At 43.9% G+C, this 18,622-nt stretch overlaps 2 protein-coding genes across 2 annotated transcripts in view; one reads left to right on the forward strand and one right to left on the reverse strand.

The window, feature by feature from the left end:
* Positions 1-18,622, reverse strand: part of LOC148183404 (BDNF/NT-3 growth factors receptor-like) — a 596,246-nt gene that overhangs the window by 71,981 nt on the left and 505,643 nt on the right. Inside the window, 1 exon segment of the mRNA XM_088061407.1 lies at positions 15,164-15,336. Coding sequence (XP_087917533.1) covers positions 15,164-15,336 — 173 coding nt within the window.
* Positions 4,605-5,774, forward strand: LOC148183406 (endogenous retrovirus group K member 5 Gag polyprotein-like). The gene is given in 4 exon segments (XM_088061600.1): positions 4,605-4,803; positions 5,161-5,622; positions 5,625-5,749; positions 5,751-5,774. Coding segments are annotated over 4 exon segments (810 nt in total).

The raw sequence follows: 18,622 nt of genomic DNA on the forward strand, positions 1-18,622 counted from the left end.
TCTGCCGTACCTACTTGCTGGTTCTGAGGTTCCTGCGACAGCTCATTTCTCTGCACCCACCATTACTCAAGTGAGCAAGGCAGGTGAGCTCACACCACAGTGTCCCCTATAGCCATGGGGGAATCATCACAACTGCCTGTCTGGAAACCAACAGCACCCCTGCTGGTTGTGACTGTAACTCCACCAAGGGAAAGGTGCTCAACAGCCAAAAGAAGGCTGTTATTTGGTTTCTGTTTCTGTTTATTGTTGTTGCTGTTTGTTTGCCTTGTTATACATATACATTCTAATAAAGAACTGTTATTCCTTTTTTCATATCTTTGCCTGAAAGCCCCTTAATTTCAAAGTTATAATTTAGAGGGAAGGGGGTCATATTTTCCATTCCAAGGGAGGTTTCTGCCTCCCTTGGCAAACACCTGTCTTTCAAACCAAGACACACCCCCACAGGGCATTTGTAACCGTACACGAGTCACTGCAGAGGTAGAGCATTGGCCATTTCTCTTGTTCAGTAATATATAAAGCTAGCTGGATGACTTTCAGCTCTGCAACCTGACTTGATCCACCTTGTCCCTCAACAACTTGTGCGACTCACCATGTAGGACTCCATATAGCAGCTTTCCATGTTTGATGTATCCCTATGATACAGCAGGAACCATCAATGAGGAGCACATATCACTTTCCATTTACAGGTAGTTAAATATAGGATGGGATCTCCTCAGCACATCACCTTTTCTCCTCTTCTTCTGATGATAATTTGTGCCAATTCATGAAGGCTTACAAGATTCCTGGGAAATTGTGGTTTCCTATTTGAGCTCGCTGTGTGATCAGTGCGACCTGCTTACTCCAAGTAGCATCACTGGCATGATGTGTGGCAGGCATTTTCCTTTTGAACACCCAGCCCAGTACTGGCAGTCAGGGTGCCAGGAGTGTCAGAGACTGAAATAATTCATGCCTCAAACATTGATATAAAATTTTGCTCATTATAACAAAAACTATAAAAAAGCTACAACCAAAGAAGCCTCTCTGAAGATAGCTGACTGGGACTTTGGACTGAAAGTCAAACTGCTGAGATTAGAGAAAGGGAAACTCATTCTTCAGTCACCTGAAACAAACAAGTAAACAAGGAAAAGAATGTGAGCCAAACCCAGCAACCATGCTAAGAATCATCTTTGGCTTTCTTCAGGGTGGGGGAGGCTGTAGCCCACAGACCCATTTTCTGGGATCAGGTTTGCGCAGATTTCCCCCCCAACCGAGGTGGGGGGAGGAAGTTTCAGTGTATTGTAACCTCTGCTCAGGGGCAGTGAACCCATCCTCCCTTACACAAACTGTCTATGGAACCCCCAACCCTGGGATGGCTACATCCACAGGACATTCATGTGAGAGGCAGCTGAGGGGGTGCTTTAATCCTTCAAAGGCCCACTGAAGTACCCCTAGAGTAATTCCTGAAGCCTTGCACTACGGGACTGCACATGATGAAACAAACCCAGTCTGCTGTAAGAGACAGTGGCAAACTTCCCCCCTCCCTGCCCAGGATGTACCTGGGTTTTCCTACATGGCCTAAGCATATATTAACCCATCCAATTCTATGCTTTTTGGGGGGAACCTTCACCACAAAGAAGACCAGATGGAGAGGATTAACAGAACATCGTTTGGATCCACGGAGTGGTGATATTTTCCTTATTCTGTCCCTGTTTCTCTCTTTCTGCTTCCCCCCACGTATTTCCTATTTCTTTCTTTCTCTCTCTCTCCCCCATATTTACTATCAAATAAAACCCATACAATTGTCACTGACATATGGTCTCGTTTGAACCTTAATTTGGGCAGGGGCATTTCTAAGAACCTTAGTAATCAGATCCTGACAAGGAGGATCTGTGCTTTGGTGTCGACCACTTCTGAAGCAGCTTGAACCCCTTCATACGGTGCAAATATCTCTTTTTCAGTTGGGATGTGTGGTGGTTTCATGCTGGCCAAATGCCAGGCACCCATGAAAGCCACTCACTCACCCTTCCCTTCTACAGCTGGACAGAGGAGGGAAAAATTTAACAAAGGTTTCATGAGTTGAGATAAGGATCGAGAGAAAACACTCCAAGGGCAAAACAGGCTCAACTTAGAAGTACAAAGTAAATTTATTACTGACAAAATCCAAGGAGGATATTGGAAAGTAAAACAAGCCCTTAAAACACTTTTTCTCCCCCAACCCCTCCTTCCTTCTCACTGACAGTGCAGGAGACAGGGTGTGGAAGGTTTTGGTCAGTTTGTCACCTGAAGTTTTCTTCCACTGCTCAGGGAGAGGAGTCCTTGCCTGCTATACCGTGGGGTGTCTTCCCACTGGAGACAGTTCTCTGTGAACTTCTCCAGTGAAGTTCCAATCTCACGAGAAGCAGTCCTCCCAAAACTGCTGAAGTGTGGGTCTCTCTTCCATGGGGCGCAGTCCTCCAAGGACAGGCTGCTCTAGCCTCTAAACAGGGGCATCTCTCTCCACGGAGTCTCCCATTGGATAGCAGCTTCCTCCAGGCATCCACCCACTTCAACGTGGGCACCTCCCCCATGGATTGTCAGTGGATCTCTGCATCCCTTGTGGATCCCCATGAGCTGCAGGGGGACAGCCTGCTTCACCATGGTCCTCACCACGGCCTGCAGAGGAATCCTGGCTCCAGTGCCTGGAGCACCTCTTCCCCCTCCTTCTTTACTGACCTTGGTGTCTCCATGTTGTTTCCCTCACATGTTCTCACCTCTTCCTCTTCTCTAGCTGGAATTAAAACTGTGCGCCCACCTTTGTTTTGACTTCTTAATAGTGTTATAACAGTGTGACATATAGGTAAAACCTTATAAAAGAAAGGCATTGCAAAATCATGGTTCAGGCCTCACTGCTTCGTCTGGGTAGAGCTAACAGCTAGCTTGATAAGTTCCTGTGAGAAAAGAATTGTGAGAATCAATTTGCATATCAATCTATGTGGAGAGGGCCCACAGCTGGCTGAGGGTCAGATGAAAGAGTCAACAGAAAGAAGAAGACAGCAATATTTCTGTGTCCATGAGAAGAGAAAGAAGATAAAGGTAGAGGAAAACAAAGAACATCTGTGCTGCAAAAAACACCATGTAAAAACAAGATCTATCTGTATTTTGGATTTTTGGGGATACTTTCTCAAAACAGTGCTTCCACCAATGGACTTGAGGGGTGGAGTGGTGATGGCCAATGAAATGGGGTGCACTATGGGGTCAGAAGGGTATAAAAATGCTATGTACAGGCACAATAAAATCTTGGATGAAGTTTCTTAGATCTGCTTTGTGTCTCGTCTGCTCTAACAGCGACATCTGGTGACCATTGACGTGAAGTGCAACAGACTGGTCAGGACGGACGGGGGAGCAGAGCCCCACATGACTTAGAGAGTGGTGAGGGGAGCCGCCGAAGGGGTCCGGACCCGAAGAATTTGGCACCCAGAGTGGGTACTCCAGGTGAGCCGTGGGGAGCATAGACCAGTGAAGCCTCTGACATCTGGAATATCCATCCAGGTGAGCCGTCGGTTAGAGGAAAATGGGGTCGAATTTATCAGGAGAAGACCACACGGTTTTGTCTACACAGAAAACTTTGCTTCAAAGCAGAGATTAAAATTACAGACTATGCTCTTCGTAGCATGTTATTATGGGCTAAATCTCAGAATTTCAACATTGATGTAAATACAGCTTTTACGATTAGATCGTGGGAAGCCGTTGGGGATAGACTGTGGGATGTGATCTCACAGGGGGACAAAGCAGTGGCAAATTTAGTTATGATGTGGAGACAACATTATCATGTTTTAAGAGAGTGGAGGATGAAACAGGATACAGAACGAGAGCCAGGACAAGGCATGGGAGTTGCTGGGGAACAACAGATAGCTGAGGTTCAGTCTAGTGCTGTGCCACTCCCTGGGGGACAGCCTGCAGAAGTCGCTTCGGTGGAGGCTTTGTCAGGGTCAGCTGATGTGGGGACCGAGCAGCCATGGAGTAATACCCCCCAATATTTGTCTCTGAGAGACTATGTAAAACTGGTGTATCCTTCTCCTACACAGCAGGAGTTAAATGTGAGGTGCGAATACATTACTTCTGCCCGGCAGTTAGCAGAGCCGACCTTGAGAGAGACACAAGCACAGCCGTCTGCCCCTCTGCTTTCTTCCGAGTCAGATGAAGGAGCGGAGTTGTTGAGAGTCTTTCCTCCATTACCTGATTCTGACAGTGAAGATAATGAATTGCCAGAGATGAGAAACTCTGGCCAGGAGCATGCATCTACTTCTCATAAATCTTGTAGTAGATCTAAGCTTGCTGCTCCCTGGACTTTACCTTCTTGTCCAGTGTCTGTGATGCCTTGCCAACCTGCCTGGTTTGGTGAAGTTGTCAAGAAAAAGGCAATGGAGATGGGTAATTGGGACTTAATAGAAAAAATAGGTCTGGCAGCAACGACTGATGTGCTGAGCGCTGATACAGATGTTGTTAGCAATGATCTCATAGCCTTTCCTGTTCTCAAAGCAATTCCTAACACAGGACAGAATGATACACATCAGGCATTTGCCTGGAGAATTGTTCAAGACCTTCAGGCAAAGGTCACTCAATTTGGTATTAATTCTTCTGAGGTAATGCAACTGATTTACGTTATTAATGCTGATACGCTTGCTCCGTATGATATAAGACACCTTGCTACAATTTTGTTTAAACCTATACAGTATGGTGTATTTCAAAATATGTGGAGGCAGTTAGTCGTGAGATTTGCCCTAAACAATATGCAACTCCCACAGCAAGAACCTCGTCATGCAGTGGGAGTTGATGCCTTGATGTGTCGCTCTATTAAGGAACGGCTGGGAGAGCGACATAGACTCTCAAGGGAGTCAGAACAGGAGAATTCCTTAGTTTATTGCTTCATCCTTGTTTTATAGACTGGTTCATGGAAAGTACAGAAAGGAAACTCTTATTGGTTAGTAAACTGCTACATCACCATCATTGGTCAGTGATGTACACCACCTCCTGACTTTCTCCTGCAAAGAAAACAAGAGGCAGACAAACAGCACCTGCAAGGGCTGTTTTCTGTCTTTGAGGATTTTTTTCAAATCCTCCCATGAATTTCTCAGGCTAGCTCTCAGGCAGGACTGAGCTCTGTGGCCTGTAATAACTACAGGCACTCTGGTTCAGATTTAGCATCCATATTGATGGGCACTGGGCTTTTTAATAACCCAGAGCAACAGGCCAGGTGGGATCCTTTGGTTTTGGCACAGGCCCAACAAATAGGCATGAGTGCTTTAATTTAAACAATGGAGATGGCAGCTTCAAAACAGAAATATGTTACTATACAAGGGGCCAAGGAACCATTTTTACAATTTGTAGAAAAAATTGCTGCAGCCCTTGAGAATCAGGTAGATGATGAAAACTTGAGGCAGATTCTATGTAAGCAGCTGGCAACAGACAATGCAAATGAGGATTGTCGAAAGATTATCGAAGGGTTGCCAGGAGACCCCTCGTTACCTGACATTGTGACTGCTTGCTCAAAAGTTGGCACAGTCGAGCACAAAGTGGCTGCTTTGGCAGCGACCCTAAAGCCTTCAGAGAAATGTTTTACTTGTGGAGAGCAAGGACATGGAATGGCACAATGCCCAAAAAATAATGAGCAAAAGATGCTAAAAGAAATTTGAGCTGTAACACTATTTGCAATCACTATGGTAAATCTGGACACTACATTAAGGAATGCAAATCAAAATATCATGCAAATGGACAGCCATTAACAGGGAATCTGGAAGAAGAGCACAAAGGGGTGAGTGGGGACACAAATACCCCAACAACCATGAGCCCTCCCAGCACTGCAAAGCTATCCATTTGTGAACAATACTCAGAGGCCACAAGAGGCTCCGCAGGGGTTGATATACCCACTGCTGACACAGTAACTATTATGACAAAGCAAATATTCAAAGTGCCTCTTGATGCCTATGGTCCCATAGGACACAGGCTGAGTGTTTTTTTAATAGGGAGATGAAGTAGTACTATTAAGGGTATTCATGTACATTTAAGTATTATTGATGCTGATTACCTGGGACAAATTCATGCTATGGTATCTGTTAGTGAACCCCGTTATCATTCCAAAAGGTGCTTGCATTGTTCAACTTGTTCCCTTTGTGAGATGTATTCCAAATACAGTGAACCGGAGTTGTGGCACAGGAGGCTGTGGATCTACTGGAGCACCTCAAGTATTTTGGACTCAGAAAGTGACAGAGAAATGTCTGGAAAGAACATGTGTCATCACAGCCAAGGGACATCATCCAGAGACTGTAACAATAACAAGTTCGATTGACATAGGAGCGGATGTAACTGTTGCATTGTGTTAAGATACATGGTATATCCCTGGAGGCTCTCCCGGTGATCTATAGCATGTTTAGTTCCTTCTCCCCTGACTCCTCCCTTGTAGTTTTCTCCTATTGGTTTTAACATGTATCCCTACCCCCTTTTCTCTCGGTTCAAAAACCAACGTGGGACATGATTCTTCCTCTTTTCCTCTTTCCCTGCCCTGGGCATCTTCTATTTAAAGCCTGGACTCCAGAAAAGAGCCTCGTTTTTTATCCCTAGTCCTTGCTATATATAAACTCCCCCCTCCTCTGGGCTGCGGCTGGGTGGACCACAGTCTCAGGGGAGCAGGGGGATTTTAAAAATAGCATGTAACCATAATCTCGCAGCTTTACTGGCCTCAGACATGGCCTCTTACACAAGCGGGTTTTGGGATTATTTGACTGGGTAGTTCAACTACAGGTGCTCTGTCTGCCATTGTGATTAATGTAAAACACCCTGATGGCCAACAAGCTAACATCAGACCTTATGTTGCCAGCTCCCAACATAATTTGTGGGGGAGAGATTGTTTATCTCACTGGGGTGTCAAAATCACTACGGATTTTTAGTAGGGGCCATTGGGATGCAGGGCCTTGAACGTCCAGTAGTAGCCCTGACATGGTCGACAGGCAAGCCTGTCTGGGCGAGTTAGTGGCTCCTCAGTATTGAAAAGCTTACTGCCCTGCAAGAATTGGTAGCAGAACACCTGCAAGCTGGACATATTGAAGAATCATTCAGCCCATGGAATACCCCTGTTTTGTCATAAAAAAGAAATCAGGGAAATGGAGACTTTTGCATGATTTGCAACAAGTAAATGCTATAATGACTACAATGGGAGCTTTACAACCAGGCCTCCCAATGCCCATAATGATCCCACAGGGATGGGAAATAATAGTCATTGATTTAAAAGACTGTTTTTTTACTATTCCATTGGCTGAGCAGGACAAGGAAAAATTTGCTTTCACTGTACCTTCTTTAAATCATGCTGAACCTGACAAAAGATATCAATGGATGACATATTACCACAAGGCATGAAAAATTCACCGACTATTTGCCAATGATTTGTGGCACAAGCTCCATCAAAGGTGCAAGAGCAATTTAATAATTGCTATTGCTATCATTATATGGATGATATCTTGGCATCTGAAAATAAACAACAATTGTCAGCTCTTAAACAATGTGCTGTAACAAATCTGGAAAATTTTGGTTTAGTCATTGCCACTGAGAAGGTGCAAAAACAGATGCCTTGGAAATATTTGGGATTGCTAGTGACCAATACTCAGATTGTGCCTCAACCTGTGAAACTGGATATTGATGTCAAAACTGTTACTGATGTGCAGAAACTTGTTGGTTCAATACGTTGGATTAGATCATATTCAGGGATAACTAACCATCAAATGCAACCTTTGTTTGAATTGTTATCAGGAATCACTTCCCCTACTGATGAGAGGCAATTGACACCTGCAGCAAAAAACGCCATAGAGGAAATTGAGTTAGCCCTGACACACAAATTTGTTCATAGGATAGATATCTCTGTTGGCGTGCAATTGTTTCTTTTGAAGGATCATGAAATACCATGTGGAATATTATGTCAATGGAATGATTATTGGGAAGACAAACTGCACATTTTGGAATGGATATTTTTACCTTTCAGATCTCAGAAAACATCTCCAGGACTTCATGAACATTTTGCAGATATCATCATCAAAGGTTGTGAGTGTTGTCATAGAATTTTGGGCCATGATCCTGTAACTATTGTGATACCTGTGCAGCAATGGTATTTTGAATGGTGTTTTCAAAATATTCATGAATTGCAATCTGCTTTGTCTCATTTTACAGGCCAAATAACATAACATTTACCTTCTCATCCTATCTTGACTTTGACCAGAGAGATTCCTTTTGAAGGGAAGCAAATTTGTTCCCCTGTCCCAGTGGAAGGTATGACAGTTTTTACAGATGGATCAGGGAAAATTGTAAAAGCAGCTGTGGCCTGGAAAAAAGATGATCACTGGGAATATTAAGTGATGACTCAACAAGGTTCTCCTCAATTAACTGAACTGTGTGCTGTGCTTTTGGCATTTACTTTGTTTCTTAATTCTGTAAATATAATTACTGACTCTGTTTATGTTGCTAATTTGGTTAAACATTTAGATCAGGCTATGTTATACAATATTCAGGAGAAACCATTATTTACAATGCTATTGAAATTATGAACTGTTATTTGTAGCAGAAAACATTCTTACTTCAATATGCATATTCGTAGCCATACATTCATATCCATACATGGATTCTTTGTTGAAGGCAATGCCTATGTGGATTCTCTTGCAGCTGCTGCAGCAGTCAAAACTGTTCCTAATATGTTCCAACAAGCAGTTTTGCCTCATCAGTTTTTTCATAGGGTGCTCAGGCATTGCAGCAGTAATTTAAATTATCACATAGTGAAGCAAAGTCAATTCTTGCTTCTTGTCCTGACAGTCACATGACTCACATTCCTCAATATTATGGTACCAACCCCAGAGGTTTGTACCCTTTACAGGAATGGCAAACTGATTTTACCAGAATACCTGAATTTGGTTGATTTAAGTATGTTCATGTCACAGTTGACACTTTATCTCATGCAACGGTTGCATTGGCATTTACAGGGGAAACAGCTTGTGATGCTATTCGTCATTTTTGTCATGCTTTTTCTATTTTAGGAGTTACACTGTCACTAAAGGACACGAAATGATTTACACAAATGCCTCTCAGTGCTAGAACAGGAAAAGAACAACTTTATTCTCTGACTCCAGTATATATAGATTCTCGACAATGACCAGGGATTGGATAATTAAGTTACCACCTTCCCAAGCACACTGGTCATGCAAAACGTCCATCAAAAGACATTTCTTAGAAAGAATGTGATAAACAACTTATGTTTATAGAACTTTCATGGGAAAGTAACTAAAACTATGAAAACATTATCAGAAGGTTTTAGGTTTCAGGGCGAAATTCCATCACACATAAAGACAGATAATGGCCCAGCATATGCTTCACAAAAGCTGTAAACGTTTTTCCGTGCTCAGGGCATTGATCATTGTACTGGTATCCCCCATGCCTTTATGGACCAAGCAATCATTGAAAGAGCTCATAGCAGCTCAGGTCAGGAACCCCCTCAAGTGAGATTACATAAGGCAGTTTATGTCTTAAACTTTTTACGTCCCTTGCCTGATTCACAGTTCTATTTTCTATAATTTTTCGTCTCTGAATTCTAAACAACCAGACTTCTATAGAAATATTAAGGTGTGGGTTAAAGATTTACTTACTGGAGTGTGGACTGGTCCTGTGGAATTAATAACTTGGGGAAGGGGATATGCTTGTGTTTTGGCAAACAATGGCCCTCGTTGGGTTCCCACTCACTGTATTATACCTTACCTAGAGCGTGCAAAAAGGAACAGGATGGATGGTCCTAGAGCTGAAGCAGAGTGTGTGGATGACACAGGCTAAGACCATTCATCAGAATATGTTGTGTTTTGTTGTAATGCAGTTAGGAAAAATGGTATGACCCAAAAAATGTACCCCCAAAAATGTAGAATTGTAAGTTTCTTTCCCTCATCTTTTTCTCCGCAGTTCTCCTTATTGGTTGTGTAAGTGTAACCCACCCTTTCCCCTGCCTTCAAAAAGAGAGGCTTATCTATACCTCTTCCTCTTTCCCTCCTGCTCCTTCACTCTGTAGGATCCCAAGAAATAAAGCTGTAACTGCCATCTCAGCAAAGGGAAAGAGCCTCGTTTTTAGGTTCCTCTTTGATAAGCTAAACTATCTCCCCTGTCTCCCTGGCTGCTACAGGGCGGACAGTGTTGACAGAGAGGCAGGGGACATTAGAAATTATAGCAGTGTTTGTGAATTTATCAGATTTTAACAAATTAATTCACAGGAGTGGTTTAGATTTTAAAGAAAGTTATTCACTTATGGGTGAATGAATAATGGGAATAGTTAAGTAGTTTCTTTGTAGGGTGGGGCATCACTGGATGGTTGAAAGCATGGTTAAGAATTGGATTGTCAATTCTGCTGGTGATTATAATTGTTGTTTTGTATCTCCCTCAGCTTCCCAGATTTCTGCAAAGGGACCTGCAGAAATCCTTGGCAGCTGTGTTTGTCGCTCAAATACAAAGAAAAGGGGGAACTGTGGAGAGGGCCCACAACAGGCTGGGGGTAAGATGAAAGAGTTAAGAGAAAGAAGAAGCCAGCAATATTCCTTTGTGTCCACGAGAAGAGAAAGAAGATAAAGGCAGAGGAAAACAAAGAACATCTGTGCTGCGAAAAACACAATGTAAAAACAAGATCTATCTGTATTTTGAATTTTTGGGGATACTTTCTCAAAACAGTGCTTCCACCAGTGGACTTGAGGGGTGGTGTGGTGATAGCCAATTAAATGGGATGCACTATGGGGTCAGAAGGTGTGGTGGTTTCACATTGAAATTTGGGAAAAAGTAAGAAACCACCCATGGAATTTCTTTACGAGAAGCTGCTGAGAGCTTCCTCTGTGCCTAAGACAAGCCAAGAGCTGACTAGTTCTGAGAACTGACAACAATTTTCACCATTTAGAAATTGGATCCACCTTTGTGAATTCCACATTTTAAAAAGCACAAACCTGGGAACTCTCTTGGCTTCCAGCCTCAGAAAGTAACAGAGCTCTGGTGAGGCCGGCCCTGCTCCCCCACAGCCTGTGTGGCCTGGGGAAGGCCAGGCTGGACCCCAGCAGCTCCCAGGCAGGGGATGGAGGCTGTGGGAATTTGGCCCCAGGCTGGGCCAGGCCATGGCTGCTGACATCTTGCTGACACTAACTTCCCCCCCCTGCCCTCACCCCCAACCCACACCAACAGCTCCAATACTGTGACTGCTGTGGCCACTGGGAAAGATATTAACCTTTTCACTACACAGATGAGACCTGCAGACCTTGTTCCTCCCTCCAGGGAGAGAAAAAGACAGAGTGACAACATGTAGAAAGACAACATGAAAACATCAAGGTCAGTAAAGAAAGAGTTATGCCTCAGATGGAAAGAGAATGAGGAGATGCTGAATGGGGTTGAAATATTCTTTCGGTAGGGCCATGGAGATGGATGGACAATGATATACTGAAATATCTCCTTTACTTCATGAGAGAGTATGGGGGGATGAAGCATTCCAACTGTAGATCTAAGCAGAGGCATCCATTGATGAAGTCAAGCAGATGTTAGAGTAGCTGTGATCCTATGAGATGCTTGAACAGAGAGATGAGAGTGATGAAGACCCTTTGTCCCCAGGAAAAGAAGAAGAAAACCTCTGTTCCCAGAGATGATCACAGAGACAGATGAAGAGAACCTTTGCCTTTGAACAACTCATCCTTAAAATAATACCCCATGAATTCATGGCCCATGGACACACCTCTAGGAGGGCTGTGGAAATGGGAGGAATTTCACAGTGCAGAACTTTTTGCCTGGGTGGCTGCTATTCATGGAAATGAAAAGCCACAAGAAAACTGTTTCTTGTGGAGAAGTCTCCATGGCATGACAAGAGAAATATCCTCTCCCTACAAGGACTGATGAAACACTATTGTATAGTTGGTACTGTTTTAACATCCCAGGTTTTATCTCTATGTTGTCAGTTGGGAAAGGAAAAAGTTGGGCGGGGAGGAAAGGTTTCTGGAGGTTTTATTCTGGTTTCTTATTCTTGTAGTCCTGCTATTAATGTTTCTTTATACGTTTTAAGTTTTAAGCCTGTTTTGCCCTTCTCCTAATCTATATCTCAAAGCGAGAAATGAGCAAGTGCCCTGGTGATTTCAGCCAGCACTAAAGCACACCACAGAAGGTTATAAAAACTCTATGTAGGGGCACAATAAGATCTTGGACGAAGTTTCTTACGGATCTGCTTTGTGTCACATCTGCTCCAACAGCAACAAATCTATTCTTGTGGGAAAACAATTTGCACCTGTGAGGAGAAAGATTCTACCTGTGTGAAAAATCCACTTCCCAGGAGACAAGAATGTAAAAATATCTAGAAAGGAAAGTTTTTCATGGACACATACACTAGCCATTACCAATGAATGAACTGAGTAAGCAAAGAGTTGCTAACCAATTAGAATTATACACAATGCCTTCTGATAACCATATAAATATGAGCTGTGAAGAATAAAGTTTGGCTATGGTGGATAAAGAAACAGATGCCTTTGTCTCCACTGTGACATAACAGAGGCATTGCCATCATCTCTAATTGGCCCAGACTTGGTCTGCAGCATGTCCATCTTCAGAGCCATCAGGGATTGGCTCTGCCAGACATGGTGGAAGCTTCTAGCAACTTCTCACAAAAGCCACCTCTGTGGCCCCCCTGCTACCAAAAACTAGGCCATGCAAAACCAACATAGGGTGTAAAAGGCCTAGTCTCTTTTGTATCCTGTCACACTATATTAGGAACAGCGAGAAGTACAACACTGACTCCCTTAGCTGCATTGTCCAAGAGAGCAAAGTTTATTATTCTTGATCTTCATTTATAGACATGTTCAAGAAGGTCCGAGAGGTAAAACTCTCATTGGTTATTAACGCAACACATCACCATCACTGGTTAAGTAGAACACCACCCCTTGACTAAACAACACCTGCAAAGATTGTTGTCCTTTACCAAGGACTGTTTGGAATCTTTCTTATGCTTTCTCAGGCCAGAGTGAGAAGCTTGTGTGACTTAGTTTCACATAGGCTCTGTTCCCTGCTTTCTTTTTGCATTTAGCATTCACAGTATCCCTAACCTCATAACCCCAAGGATCATCCTCGAGTCTCCCTGGATACTTTTTGCCAGAGACTCCAGGATGGACCATTCTCCCTGGCTGCAGCATAGAGCAGTTTTTTACATCCTAGTCTGTCTTGACTGTCCCAAGGGCTACTGCATGAACAATATCCTGTTTGATTTGTTCAATAGCTTGTTGATGCATAACTATGTGTCCCTCTGGAACTGACACAGTATTTTTCATTTAAATCTTCTGGCCCTTTATCAAGGTCCTGTAGTTGTTCAGGGATGAACTTCCAAACCTTTGGAGCAGAATAGTCCTTCAAAACCTGGCTCATTTTCTCCCACATTCCATGCCACTCATGTCTATCCACCCTCAGTGCAGATATCTGAATAACCTCCCTAGAAATCTCTTTGTTGCCTCTAAACATGTTGTGGACTACAATGAGGGGACCTGGCAAACCTAGCAACAAGAACATGCTTTCCATAACATCCAAAGGGAGTTCGGAATTCTCAAAAGGTGTTGTAACTGTCTTGAAGGAGGAAAAGGGGGAAAAAAATCTGTGGAAAATCATCTTTTCCTCTTCTTCTCCCAGGCTGAGTATGATTATTAATGGACTCCCAAATGTAGTGCTCCAGTTAAGTGTAGGAGTGCAACACTGAATACACATCCCAAATGGCCCTCATTGCCCTTGATGTTATCATATCATAAACTGATATCCTACAGTACAGCAACAAAGGAATCCTGAACCCTCCCCCTACTCTGAAAAAGAGCACCATGAGAAGCACATGTGGGAATATATACAGGGGTAGGTATCACACCACGTGAACACACCAAGCAACATTGTGACTAGTGGCTCCATACATAATACAACAAATGTTTAGATCAAATTTGTTTATAACCCACTCTGGGCAGATCTGTTGTTATTTTAGCCATTCAAGCCACACATTGTGTGCCAAATGAGGCTGTCCTGGTTTGGGAATGGTTTTCCCTCATTCAGTGCTCCCACTGAGACTCTAAAACCTGCATGCCACTTTCTCTCACTTCCCCGCTCTTCCCTCCCTCCCCGCCCCCCCCAGCTGTGGGGAGATGGAGAAGAGAATTGGAGGCACAACAGGGAAAGATCACAGGTTGAGATAAGAATAATTGACTGGAAACAGCCATTAGATAAGACAATGAACATTAACAAGAGGCTTCCCCCCCAATCATTTTCTCAACAGGGAGGAACCCTTTTTTTCCCAAAGAGAGTCCCTTTTCCCTGTCCCTGGCAATGACTTGAGGTGACATAGAATCATCTCCTTGGCCCAGGCAAAGCCAGCATATACCCTTTGATGGAAACAATATAGATGTTGAATCAACAGTCCCTTATGCAAATGCTTTATGTAGGTGCTAACTGTCTCTTAACTGTTTATTTTTGTGCCAACAAGTGTAAGCTAGAAGCAATTGTACATGCATGAGGCCACTGGACATAACATACTGATTCATGAGTTATCTACTCTTGTGAATGTTAAGTATCATCTATTTAGGACTGCTTCACCACCAAATTTCAATTTCAGATGTGCATTCCTGAATAGCTTTTTTTAAAAAGCCCCAAACTAGCTCACAAAATGTAGTAAATTACATTGCACTGAAATTTCCAAAGCTCAAAACTTTCTTGCTGCAGATTAATGGTATCCTTTCAAAAAACTGAGAGAAGTAGATTCTCAAAAGCTTTTTGACATCTACAGACAGATACAGGTTGGCGAGTGGGATCTTCTCAAGTGCCACCAGAAAAGAAGCAAGGAAACCATTGTTACTGCAAGTTTTATAAGCAAATATTTCAGAATACGATAAAATATACTGAAAACACTATTCCTTTGATTATCATTCTTTTGGTGGAAAGTGTAACAATTAACTTGAGTACTTCCAAATAGGTAAAGAAACAATAAGGCCCACATAACAGTACGTAAGATAAATCAGCAGTGTGGCACAGATTTTCACTCTTAGGTCTCTGCATTTTTCAGTGAGAACAGTTAATATGACATTAAGTTCCAGTCATGCCTACCCTTCTCTGCCCACTTCTGTCTTTCCAACATGACACATATTGGTGGATTTACCTGAGGAATTTGTTAAGATCTCCATTTTTCATATACTCAAAGACCATGATGAGTGGATCACCCTCGACACAGACACCATAGAACTTGACGATGTGCTCATGTTGCAGGTTAATCAGCAGCTCTGCCTCACGGTAGAAGTCCCTGCAGGCATTCTCACTGGCATCCTTCAGCGTCTGGTGGAGGAAGGAAATATATAAGGAAGAGATGTTCCCAGAAAGCAACAAAAATGTGAGGAAACACTGTAAGATAAAGATACTACTGTGTAAAGGATGAATAAACTACATTCTTAGTAACTGTTTTAGCAATGTACATATGTGATGGAATTGCAATTAAATAATGGTGGTACGATTTTCATTTCCCTGTTGCACATCACTCCATTCAATGATTTTTATTATAAGAGAATGTAGGAATACTCATGATTTTACTGTGCCAAGTGTTTTCCAAAAGCAGAACAAGGAACTTAATCTCATTTAAAAAACATCTGTCCCAGTTTAGGGCAAATTTGGGAGAGAACCTCCAAATGGGGGTCCTCCCAGAAAATCAAATTCAAGCGGCCCCTCCCCCAACTGGTTTGGGAAAAAAAATTTCTTGGAGCTTTAAGAAAAGTGGAAAAAACCTGTTTATTTATCAGAAATTGAATAATATTAAACAATAAAATCTCTCACTGTTTGATAAGATGGCAAATCCAGAAAAAGTCCTTTTCATGGGGTATAGCTCGGCTCGCTCAGGTTCTTATCAGTCCCTCTGGCACTAGAAAGTGCCGAGACCCAGGCCCCGGTGGGCCACAGGTGTGAGCTCCCAGGTGTGATAAATGAACTTATAAAAATTCGTAGAGATCTAAATAAATATATTTGTAGCGATAATAATATAAAATATAAAGTACAGTGTGGCCCACAAGTCCTTCCCAGATCTAGTCGCGAATTCCCATTCGAGAGATAACGATCCTAGCCGGCGCCCATCAACGGAAAAGAATGAGCAGGACACGGGCCATCAGGCTGACAAAGGGACGAGCTCGGATGAGATACTCATCACCGGACCTGAACACCCCGCCTTGCAGGCCACTGTTGGGGAAGCAATCAGGCAGACAAAGGGAAAAAGTCCAGCCGAGATATCCATCAGCTCCAACCCGGATCCAACCATCCCATCCAGATGGCCTGAACCAAAATGAAATCAAGGAACACTCAGAACTTCTTTACATATGAGGAGACTCTGCCCGGACGTCTATTTGACTCTATTCTCCAACGCCAGGAAATCAATTCATCCAACAATCAAGGACCCTTGGTGAATGGTGCCTGCCTGGAATTTGGCCTCAGGACACAAAATCCCTATAAAAACCCCGGACAGTCTACCCTCCTTCGTGGATTTGGGAACACCTATACCTTTGGGTATAGACCCCTGTCCACCCAGCGCTGCGCTGTTTATTTTATTGTGGTTTTTCCTCATTGTTTATTTTTATTATAAAAATTGTTTTATAATAAATTGTTCTTTTATTTAACCCAAATTTGCCTTTGCATTTATAACAGATTGGTGCCGTGAACTCGGATCGGAGAAACTGCGGGGAATCTCACTGCCCAGGACGGGTACCCCCGCTGATTTTGGCGGCCTGGTGAGTTGAGAGCCCCCGTAGCTCGTTCCGACGTCCGAACCAAATTTAGGCTGAGATAAAAACCACAATAAAAAAGAAAAGGATCCGGATCGGAGAGCTCGGGAAGGCACGGAGCCTTTGGGAAGCCGCGGCTTGTTTTGCTCGTAAAACGTCTATTGTGCACAAAGACACCCACGCAGGAAAATAGCTGTAAGTACTGCTGGTTGAGTGGGCGATCGGGCGAGTGTGTGAGACGTGATCTGATCACGGGGCTAGTGTGGACTTCAAGGCCGCGTTTCCATCCTCCCGCGAGGGAATTGGCCGGCCGCGAAGGAAGCGATCCAGAGTGAAAGTTTTTTTTCTCGACACACACTTGTAAAAACCTGAGGCCAAAGGGTGTCTCGGGGGACTGATCGCAAGGAACTAAAAGGGGAAGGATACGTCCTGTCGAGCTCGGGAACTGGTAAACCCTTTTAGTTAACGGACCCAGGTAGAGGTCCGGAAGAGGATCAAAAGTACCGATTACAAGAGACCTCAGCTCAGCTCGCTGAAGGGTGAGTATCGGCAAATTTTGATTCCTAGAGTAAGTACACAACGCAGAAACGGATACCGACTCACGGAGAAGTCGAAGACAGGTAAGAAAATATATTTGCGAAGTATGGGGCAGAAAAAGAGTAAGCTTCAAAGAAGAAGCACAGGGAAAAATTCCTCCGATCAGGGGGAGGAATCACCAGACATCCCGCTGGAAAGTCCCTTGGGGTGGATGCTAAAACACTGGGAAGATTGTCCCCAGAGGAAGGAGAAATCAAAGGCAAAATTGATACATTATTGTATGGAGGTTTGGGGAGGACAGGAGTTGAGAAGTTACTTGGCCAGTGTTAGGCACATTAGAAAATGGACGTGTAATAAGTTATTCTCCTATGTGGAGAACAAGGTCCCCTCAGATCCTGAGGAGAGGGAATATGCTAAGCTCTGGGTAAACGTCAGAGTAGGGCTATTCCCAATAAAACAAAAAGAAAAATGTGAGTCGAGAGCTGAGTCCTGGGAACCCCTCGATCACTTACCACCCCCATATCATGGACCGGCTGGACCTTCCTCTGTAGATCAAGTGGTGCCTTCAGCACCCTTGGGCCCCCGAGACCAACCCACTGAGATACGTGTGTCTCAAGCGGGAGACTCGGGGCCGGCAGCGATGCCGGCAGCCCTTCCCCTTTCCCCGCCTGCAAACACCGTAGCCACAGCAGCCTCTTCGGAGGTTTCTCCTGCACAAGGCTGGGGATCACCCTATCCGTCCTTGCCGGTCCAGCCGCCACAACCGGGACCCTCCCATACAACGGAGGGGATCCCTCCCATCAGCCGGGTGGCGGCAGAGTTCCCACAATTGATAACGGGGAGGCAACCCACAATCACCAACTCCCCTCCCGCAAGTAGAACCCGTTTGAGAGCAAGAATGATGGATAATGAATGGGGAGAGAGTGAAGAGGGGCACCGGTTGTTCCCTCTTAGGGAAGTACAGACGGCCCCGGGAGTGATCGGTTTTGTGAATGTACCCCTTAACTCTGGAGATGTAAGGGCATTTAAGAAAGAGATGGGGCGGTTGTTGGATGATCCTTTTGGTGTGGCTGAGAGGTTAGACGAATTTTTAGGGAGTAGTATTTATACCTTTGACGATCTTATGGCAATCCTGAGATCATTGTTTAATCAGGAGGAAAGAGAGATGATTAAACAAGCCGGTATCAGAGACTGGGACAGACGCAATCCACAGGGGACGCCAGGTAACCAAAAATGGCCTAGTGTAAGCCCGAGCTGGAATGCACAGACGGAGGAAGGCAGACGGAACATGATGGATTTAAGGAGCATAATTGTACAAGGTA

Source organism: Pseudopodoces humilis, chromosome 12 (genome assembly GCF_049639895.1).
Source record: "Pseudopodoces humilis isolate 2021_Gansu_Grassland_sample_001 chromosome 12, ASM4963989v1, whole genome shotgun sequence".
NCBI classification, from domain to species: Eukaryota; Metazoa; Chordata; class Aves; order Passeriformes; family Paridae; genus Pseudopodoces; species Pseudopodoces humilis.